The following is a 10,149-nucleotide window of genomic DNA, read 5'->3' as shown; positions in this document are numbered from 1 at the left end:
GCTCTGCTGCCCCGGGCGGAGCGGGCCGGGAGCGCCGCGGGAGAGCGTGTCCTCAGCACGGCCCTCCCCGAGTCTGGCCTTAGCGTGGTTGTACAGGGACTTGGCTTCTCTTCTACAGTTACTGCCTCGATGCTGCTGCTTTTTAATTATTGTTACTGTTACCATTTTTTATTTGTAATGTGGCCGCTTGCTTATTTTGCTACCCTTGGCCAGAGTTCTCTCATAAACTGGCTTTAAAGACGTTCTCGTTCTACCCGTTTCCCCCTCGCTCCTTTCTGAATGAGGGTCGCACTCCTCTGCTTGCTGCTTTCCCCTTTTTGCTGAGCTGTACGTAGCGTTCGCTTCAAAGTGAAATGATTGCTTGAAGTCATTTCAAGAAAAGTAACCAAAATGCTGTTTGTTCTTAGGCTGCCCTACGGCGCACAGATGTCATTCTAGAAGTAGGCCCGGGAACTGGTAACCTGACAGTAAAGATGTTAGAGAAAGTAAAAAAAGTAAGTGTGAATTTCCCCCCTCGCCTTTCCAGGCTCTAACCACCCTGTGGCTTAGACTGCGACAAACAGAAGGATCTTCATCTGCTTGATTCAAATAAGTAGAACTACTCTGTCAATGTTTTTATTAACATCTGCATAATTCCAGTGAGGTTTTAGCTGTTCATGTAAATCTGGTGGTGGTTTATCAAACTCTACTGCTGTTATCCATTTATGTGGCAAAGCTTGCATGTTTTCAGGGAAGAAGAAAGGTACATAAACCTAATAGGGAATTTCTGAGAATTATTTAAACCTGTAGGAGTAGATGCAGTCATTTTCTACAATGAAATTTTAATCCCAGTTAGGAGGAGTTGTAGAAAGTTGCAAATACATACTTTGTTTTCAGGTTATTGCTTGTGAAATTGACCCGAGACTTGTTGGTGAACTTCAGAAGAGAGTCCAGGGCACGTAAGTATCAACTGTGGAAACAGCTAGCAGTTAAAGCAGTGGAGCTGCTTTGGGAAAAACTTGGGCAACCTGCTTCTCTGAGGATAACTACAGTGTATTTTGGCCCAGGTGTCTGGCAAACAAGCTTGAAATCAAGGTTGGAGATATCTTGAAAACAGATCTGCCTTTCTTCGATGCATGTGTGGCTAACTTGCCTTACCAGGTATGGGCTAAACAACATGGCAACACTTTTTTTTTTTAAAAGGGCTATTTTTTAGCAATTATACTAATGCTATTACTCTTTTGCTCAGATTTCTTCACCTTTTGTTTTCAAGTTGTTGCTTCATAGACCTTTTTTCAGGTATGTGTAAGAACAAAGTTTTTAAAATGTTAGTTTTAAAAATGTTACCAAATCAGATTTTTTAAGTTCTTAAAATAGCAGTTTGGTGGATCAGAGCCACAGCAGATTTTTTTCTGTGATATGAAACCTGCCAGTGCCTGGAAATTATGTCAAGGTACTAAGCAGAACAAGAAAATTTAGTCTTGGAATCAGTGAGTGTCTATCTGATGAAAATGAGTTGCGCCTCTTTATGCTAGCATTATACGTGATTGTATTCCAGCAAAAAAAACGTGGGGCATCACAGTACTTCAGATGTCTTTCTACCTGAGAAGGGACGGGGAGAAAGGGTAGCATCGAGTTGTCTGGTCTGAAAAAGTGATTGCCCAGGTACTTCTGTGTGTTGTTCCATGTGTCAGCAGTTCTTAATTTCTTTCACTGAAGTGCTAATGTTAGTGATGTTACCAGCCAACTTTTGGAGTTAGGCAGTTTGGATTTGAAGGATTCATCATAGAATTATTCAGAATCATTTGTTAACAGACAGGCACAAAACTCTGAGACTAGCCTCTGCCTCTTTGATCCTGATCCACTTAGGAGTGTAAAGAATCAAATGCTATTGTAGCTTTAAGCAGATACAGATTGTTTTACCAGATTTTGTGTCATTTTTAACACACTGTGAGCTAATCAAGGTAGAGTTTGCCTGTGACAAACTTGTGTTGCTTGTAAGTGCTGAGGCAAATACTGTTTTGCAAGTATTTCAGTTGGCTTTTGAACTAAAAGTTGGTTACTTAAAATTCGTTTTCTCATTTCTCTTATTCTCAGGTGTGCAATACTTATGTTTCAGAGGGAATTTGCACTTCGTTTGGTTGCAAAACCAGGAACTAAGCTATACTGCAGACTCTCTATTAATACTCAGTTATTAGCTCGAGTGGACCACCTGATGAAGGTATGTCATTCTGTTAGCTAACAGAGCTATCAAAGATAAAAAGTTTGTAGGAATGTGAGGATTTGCTGCTTATTCATACGGCTCCCTGACTAACAGGTGGGGAAAAACAACTTCAGGCCTCCTCCCAAAGTTGAATCCAGTGTTGTCAGAATAGAGCCAAAGAATCCACCGCCACCTATCAACTTCCAGGTAAGCATCATACGCTCTAGTAACAACAAAACCTACTAGTGATAGTAATTAATTTCATTTTCCTTGCCACTTGTTACCCAGTTCCATGTGTTGTTTTTGCTGCTAGGCACCAGCTATTTGTTGGCATTTATGTAATACCAAAATAACTATTCCTCTCTTGATCAGGCTCGCGTCAGGATGTTACCTTAACATGTCAACATCAGTTAGGGTGCAGCTTCTTTTACAATATTTCTAACAGGACTGAGGTACCATCTCCATGTCAGTTGGAGAATTGCTAGTAATCACGTCCCTTTCATCATGGTTTGCAACTGCCAGAGACCCTTGTCTGATGACCTTGTTGGTTATGATCAAAGGAGTATCTATGAGAAGTCTTTATCTTCAGATAAGTGTGTATAATCTCAGAAGACAGATGTTACAGGGTAGTATTCTTAAATTTAATTTTTAAAATGCTTTCATCTTCAAGACCATTTCAGCTTTGACCAAGGTTAGCTAGATTTTCTTCAAGTTTCTGCTTTCTCAGTACACAGGCACAAAAACGAACAATTGAAAGGTTTTCATGGATTTTCTCCCCCTTTTGTATTGCTTTCACCAAAACGACTGGGTTTACAGTGTTTAGAAAGATATTTTCCTGAAATACTTTTGTGTTCAGTGCTGTTATGAAATTGTCAGTAGTAACTGTTCTTGTTTGTAGTAGCTGTGTATGTTCCTTTCTGTAAATTCTGAAATTTTTCATTTCAGGAGTGGGATGGTCTGGTAAGGATAGCCTTTGTTAGGAAAAACAAGACGCTTTCTGCAGCATTTAAGTAAGTAATGTCTACTAGGTAGTCTTTTCAGAGTTTAAGAACCACTGAGTTAACCATTTTTTTGTGCAAAAGTGTAGCACTGTGATACACGTGCCAGCACAGTCTGGGATAAACCATGATAGAGGATTTGTGCTGAGGTCACAAGCTTTTTGTTTTAGAGGAAAACCAGACAGCTGTTTAAAAAGAACAGCTCTGTGTAGTCACTACAGTTTTTTATAGCCGAGATTAACAACCTATCAATTAAAAAAAAAAAATTCCCAACAACCTAGTTAAAGCTCAGTTTTCATTCTAAACTTGTATTTCTTTCAGGTCAAGTGCTGTAGAGCAGTTGCTGGATCACAATTACCGAATTCATTGTTCCTTACATAACACTGTAAGTTCCTTTTTAATATATTAAATTCTATTTTTGTGTACTATGACCTACTTCTAAGAGTAAAAAATTAACATTGAAAAGCTTATTAACCTGTTGAAGTTTTTCCAATAGTTTGAGGCAGGGAGGAACTTGCCTCCTTTCTTAAAAGGGTCACTAAATTACAGTGAAAAAGCTTAAAGCTGAGTATGTTATAAATATATTTGCTGTATGTGTGTCAAGAACTTTGATTAATCTACTAAGAAAACTTTTTGCGTCTGCTTAGCAATATCGTTGTGATTCATTTATACTGAATGAGCTGAGGTATAAAAATTCAGATAGACTACAATAATCCGTACAAGAAAAAATACAAGTTCTTTCAATCATTTGAAGCCAGAACTGTTTTAAAAGCATGAAAGGAATAAATTATTTTTAAAAACCCTTTTTCTATGCTATGAATACAAAATGAATTTGTATCCATTTTCAATTGACAGGAAATACCTGAAAACTTCAAAATTGCAGAGAAAATACAGGCTGTCCTAAAAAATACAGGTTATTCTGAAAAACGAGCCCGTTCAATGGATATAGATGATTTCATCAGGTATTTTTTTGTCTTCATGCCTTGCTTTTCAGCATCTTCAAAGTCTGTCTGCATCTGTACCTGTGTAGCACAGATTATTATTAGATAACACAGGAATAGTACTAGCTCTTATTTTCGTCTCAATACCAGATACTCCTTGTTTCTAGTCTTGAATGTGAACAAACACTTCAAACCTATATATATATATTTTAACTGCAGCTTACAGTATTGAGAAGCAACTGGTAAAGATCTCTGTATCTGGTGTTTGTGTACTGCACCATTCTGTCTCATCTAAAAATGGCTTTAGTAACAGAATTGTTTATAATTTCCCTGGAGACTTAAACAGCCCTTCTCTGTCTGTCTTGAGGATTAAGCTATAGCCTGTAGCATAATTTGCAAATTTGAGTAATTAACTGCTATATTCTGCTCTTTCTTCTGGTCAGTTAATTTAAGTGGCAGTGTGAATGCTCTCCTAATTTAAGATAAAAATTCCTAGCTGTTTCTGTGTGACAATTAATACAGCTACTGCTCCTTCAAGAAATGTAGTGAACATGGTAGGATGCAGTGTAACTGCACTGAGAATATGCCTGCATGTCTAAAATGCCAAATTTGCTAAGAACTTCTAGTTTAAGAATCATAACAATTCTTCGTGGCAGATGAACAGTGGTGGCTGTTTTCATGTTATTTTTATGTGTTATTTGCCCGTTGCCATGTCTTAGAATGCCTTAAACTGAAATACAAGTTGGTAGAGATTGTAACATAAGTATTTCGTTTTTTCAGGCTACTACATGGCTTCAATTCAGAAGGCATCCATTTCTCATAGATTTTGCTAGAAGAACAAAAGATGTTCTGTATTTTGTCACCAAAGTGACTGCAGTGGGACAAGCTCTTCTCACAAAAGCAATGGACAGAATACAGCATACACACTCTGGCTCGTATTAAAACCGTACATGCAGTTTTATCAGATAGCAGGCAAGAAGCTCCTGCTCTGTGTTTTCAAAGCTATAAATTCTTCCACGACTGAAGTGGGATGCTGGACTTCAACAGGACAGTGTATTTTCACATATAACCAGTAACACAGACTGTTGCAGCCATGTTTTGAAATCTGTGTTCTCTGATCATGGACTTCACCTTGGTACATTCTTCCAGAACACTCTCTTCCACCAGTACAACCCCGAAGTCTCGCCTTCGCAACAAAAAGAGAGTTGTGGTCATTCCATTTGTTTGGCTTTTTAATTTGTTTTAATGTGTATTTATACACATTCTTTTGATTTGAAATAGCCATCCCTTATACTTGTCCGCTGGTAGCTACCCACGTTCCAGTTCTGTTAGTAATCTGTTGCTTTTGGAGGAATCCCAGTAACTATTTCTCAGAAACAAGCATTTGTGTACCTTGTGGGCTTGGTATCATTTACAAAAGCATTTATGGCTGTACCCAAAACCACCAGTGTCATCTCCTTTACACCCTCCTTATTGCCATCAAACCACTGCAGGAAGGACCCAAAAACTATCAAAGAGCTCTTAAGTGCTCTTAAGAACTTTAGACAGAATTTTTCTTTTGTCAACTGTGAAGTGAAGCAGCTATTTTTATAACAAAAGTAATTCATCCTTCAAAGCAAAGAGGAGTTTTAGCACAGATCAAAACTTTGGAGTCCTGGAGCAATGCATGCCTATGTCCTGACAAAAAGACTTTGTGAAGTGTCTTAAAGGACAAGGCAGAGTTTTCCCAAAGAAGTCTGCATCAACTCCGTATCGCACCTGTCAAAAGAAAAACCCGCTCTGGTCTGTCTTGCAATTTAGGAAAACTATTAACTCTGTATCGTCATGCAGGAGTGAAGACATAACTGTTTTAACTGCTCTAAGTAATTTTTTCATGTATAGCATACCTCTTCCCCTAAGACCACAGTAAGTGGAGAAGAGGCGAATTAGCAAGAACTCCTCTAGGATATAACTTTTATTTTACACACATCCAATGTCAAATCTTTAGAAGTCACTGATGTAGAATCATGGATAGAAATAACCCACTTGAATTTGTAGGCATCCTGAGAGGTTGTTAAAGGAAACTGAACTGCTCGTTTAGTTTGTAATTTATGACTGTAGTGCTCCTTCACTGCGTATAGAATGAATTTATGAGTGAGGTAAGTAGCCACAGCAATATGCTCAGAATAATAGAGAAGGAACGCGTGCTGGAGATTTGTGTCCTACTTCCTAAATGCTCCTGTTTTACGGGGCAGGAATCAAGATAAGCTTGTCTGAGTCCTGTTCCATTAATTCCAGTCGATCACAGCAATGGGCTACAGGAATTCCAAGTGCTGTAACCAGCTCTATCAGTTTATCTTGATTCTCACTTTTTCAGTATCTGTGTAGACCTGACCTTCACAGCAGGCTCTGTCACAAAGACTGTCTCTTTACAGTCTCTGGTGCAGTAAACATGATTGCAGCTTACATCTGCTACCCAACAGGACACACGTCATTTACAAGGCTTAGTAAAAAGCTGTTGAAATCTAACTGCCTGTGTCCTCCAGGGTACCCGCTGTAATCCACAGCCTGGCTGTGGCTCTGGGCTTCCACAGAAGAACAGCAGGGAAGCTACTGTTTCTCATGCAGGATGTCTCAATCTTCAGAGGCTTTTTACAAAAGAAGATTTCTCTAAAGCAGCTTCAAAGAAATCCTCTGGCATTATACAATAACCTGCATTATCACCTGCTAACAAAAGCTGCTGCCTTGTATTTCATTGCTTTTTACTTTTAACTGTGATGGTGGTGGTTTTAAACATGCTCAGGAAGATGTGTTTAAGACTGCTGCAAAACTGAAGTCAGGGTGATGCTCCAGGGAACTTCTTCCTATATGATGAATTGTTATAGCAGACTTAGCTCCAAAAGCAGATACTCATTCAGAAATCAGAGGCCTTTTCAAAAGTGTAGCTCTGATGTGCTTACAAAGTAAAACCCTTCCCGAAGTACAACAGAACTTCCAAAGAGGTAAATTCTCATCTGTAATTCATTTAATAGCTTAATTTATTAAACACATTATGTAAAATCTACATTGTTTCAATTTTAATGTTTACACACAGGAAAAAAAATTTTACTTTTAACCATAATGTGACAAGAGTTTCCCATAGCCTACCTTCTATGGTAGATACAAACATTAAAACACTACAAGAATTCCTGGCTCATTTAACTCTCTTTTCATTGCTTTCCCTTTATTTCCCTCTAGGCCTGGCACAAACAAAGAGGCTTGTACTCCAAACGTAATTTTTAAACAGTTCCAAGGGAAAGTCTGCTGATAGGAACTCCTGGAAACAGGGAGAACTCCTAGAGAGGTCTACAGTTCTTCATTTGACAAGAAGGTCTTACATGAAAGGTCAATTTTTTTGGATAGTGACTTGCAAAAATAACTTGAGTGCCACCACCTAAAAAGTGCTGATACACATGGTGCCATTTATGAGAATTCAGGTACTTGTAGGATTTCTGTTAGTGCTAGGTAGAGGTATTGTGCAATATCCCCAAATGATCCAATTTCACCCCACTTTTCAGATGCTGGCACTGGGGGGAAAATAGGTATAAGCTACTTTTTTCTTTAAAAGCGACAGAGTTACTCAAACTACCTGCAAACTACAGTTAATGTACATGTAAGTTTCTCATGCATCAAAAGCCAACTTTTAACAGTACATAAAAGGCCAATATATATGTATTTAACTAGATCCCCAAAGTTTGACAGTTATCCTGTCTATATGCAGAGTTCAGATCATACCTGTACTCTGACAGTATTATTACACCACACCACATACTGTGTATCTGCATTGTCCTAAGATACAACTCTCCTCAGTACTTGAACATTATCTTTTATTACACATCGACTAATGCGTATTTTTTTCTGTTCTGTTTTTTATTACAGAGAAATGTTAGAATTATAATAACCATTCTTTATGGTGTTCAAATAAATCCAGACTCCAGATTTTCACACGGAGGATGGAATGTCCAGCTGTTTGTTCACTCTAACACCTCTTGCAGTTCCTGTTCAAATGATATGGCACATCCTGTGAAATGAAACTAGCCACAAAAAAGAAAAAAGTCTCGAAATACATTAAAATGTACACACACTAAAAGTAATTCATACTGACAAGTAAGGAATGTTGTTAAGGCTGTGCGTCAGAAAGAGGATGTTTAGGGTCGAGTAGCCTTCATCGAGGCACAGAATGGGAAGAGGTAAGCACAGCTGTCTGTATAAGAGAAGTTATGTACAACCACTAGTGAGGTGTGCATGCAAGCAAACACAATTTAAAACTGCACAGCTGGTCTTTGTAATAAACTGAATAAGGAAATACTGTGACTTTAATGGCCACAGTTTTACTTCATTATTAGAAACATGGCAAGTATTTCCAAACAAAAAAATCACAAATTGAATAAATGAAATATTTTAAACAAAGTGCTTCACAGATCTGAACCCTGCATGGTTGTGCTGTCTGGTCTAGAAGCATTTTGTAGACATATAGGAGCATTTCACACAAAATGTCGTTCAGGCGAGTAAGAAACAGGACATCTCCACAGACATTTCTAACGTTTGTACACTTTCAAGTAGTTTGAGTTCTTACGGCCACTGGGTAACAAATATGTGCTACAGCAGTACGGGTTCGTGGATTCTTTTACCAGCAGAGGGCCATTTCAAAGCGCACGTGGTCTTTTCGGGTTGATCTGTTTACTGGCTTGTTCTTCCTCTTGTAGAGCTGCTCGGAAAGATTTCACTTTATCTGTAATGAAAAAGAGAGAATGAGTGCTGCGCTCAACAGGATCTTGAAACTAAGCACTGATGCTCCACATCCTGGCTCTAATGCACAACAACGAACATTCCTCCACAAAAACAGCTGACACTACAAACTACAAGAGGATTGAGATAAGCTTAAATTCAATACTCACCACACAAAGAAGTTGCTTATCAACTCAACCCCTTCCTAGATGCTGCCCATGTCTCTAGGATGGATCGGTTTGGAAACTGTACAATTACATTCCCAGCATGTAGTCTGTTCACACTTAAATTCTGCTTTTAACTTACGGAGTGTAGGAAGATACACACCGTACATCATTTTCCTTCTCGGTATCTTCCAAACTGTCCTTACCAAAAAAACCTACACATTTTGTATTTGTATTTTGTATTTCTATGCAAAATTGTATTTAGTGTATAGTCAGTCACGTCTATACATTCTAAAACATGGCAGAGTAAGTTCTGCTCCCCTGTGTTCTGTGAATGTGAAAAGCATTTGTCATCAACTTCTGAAAGTTACTGACTGTAAACAGATAAATACATTCGTCTTTTATTTCATCACAACTGCAACAAGAATGGGAAAAACCTAAGAAAGGAAGTGTATATTGCTGTTCCTGTCCCCCTCCATTCCCCAGTAATATGCCCAAGAATGGGAAGAAGGAAACAAAAAGACAGCATAAAGATGTCAGTCCCAGAGTGACAATAAAAGGTGAAATATTCAGTAAACATAACATGCTATGAGCTAAACACAGAAAACACTGGGAGAAAGGATTTTTGACTTAATAGTTCTTCTCTCCTGTAAAGTTACACATGTATCATTCTGCCCATAAAGACACAAGAATTCCTTTAGATAGCTTTTACCTTCAGTATCTTGTTTCAAAAACAGTTTCTGAAGAAACAGGAGTCACCTAAACAGTGTTTTTTCACTGCTAGTGTCTCAGATCGTCTGCCTCTGAAGATGATGCCATCATCCGTAATCACAGAATGGCCTAAGCTGGAAGGGACCTTAGAGATCATTTTAATCCAGCCTCCATGCCACCAGGGACGCCACCTGTCGACTCGATCAGGCAACAAAGGAATGGTTTGCTAAAGTACACTGGAGGCAATGCCTGCTTACAAGGCACGTCTGAATTGCTTGATGTATTGGAATCACAGAGCCATAGAATCACAAAGGTTGGAAAGGACCTTAAGATCAACAAGTGCAACCCACAGCCCTACACCAGTGTAACGCTAAAGCATCTCCTGAAGTGTCACATCCAGCTGTTTT

General features: G+C 38.6%; 1 protein-coding gene across 1 annotated transcript; it reads left to right on the top strand.

Annotated features, from left to right (window-relative positions):
- Positions 1-407: 407 nt before the first annotated feature.
- On the top strand, positions 408-4,944 carry DIMT1 (DIM1 dimethyladenosine transferase 1 homolog (S. cerevisiae); the record flags this gene model as incomplete). The annotated part of the gene is made up of 10 exons (XM_009869484.1): positions 408-494; positions 877-938; positions 1,047-1,140; positions 1,229-1,278; positions 2,077-2,200; positions 2,297-2,389; positions 3,128-3,192; positions 3,502-3,565; positions 4,036-4,142; positions 4,902-4,944. Coding segments are annotated over 10 exons (789 nt in total), but the record flags the coding sequence as incomplete, so codon positions are not given.
- Positions 4,945-10,149: the final 5,205 nt, after the last annotated feature.

Source organism: Apaloderma vittatum, unplaced genomic scaffold (genome assembly GCF_000703405.1).
Source record: "Apaloderma vittatum isolate BGI_N311 unplaced genomic scaffold, ASM70340v1 Scaffold8790, whole genome shotgun sequence".
In the NCBI taxonomy this organism is placed as follows: domain Eukaryota; kingdom Metazoa; phylum Chordata; class Aves; order Trogoniformes; family Trogonidae; genus Apaloderma; species Apaloderma vittatum.
This window is presented reverse-complemented; position numbering and strand designations above follow the sequence as displayed.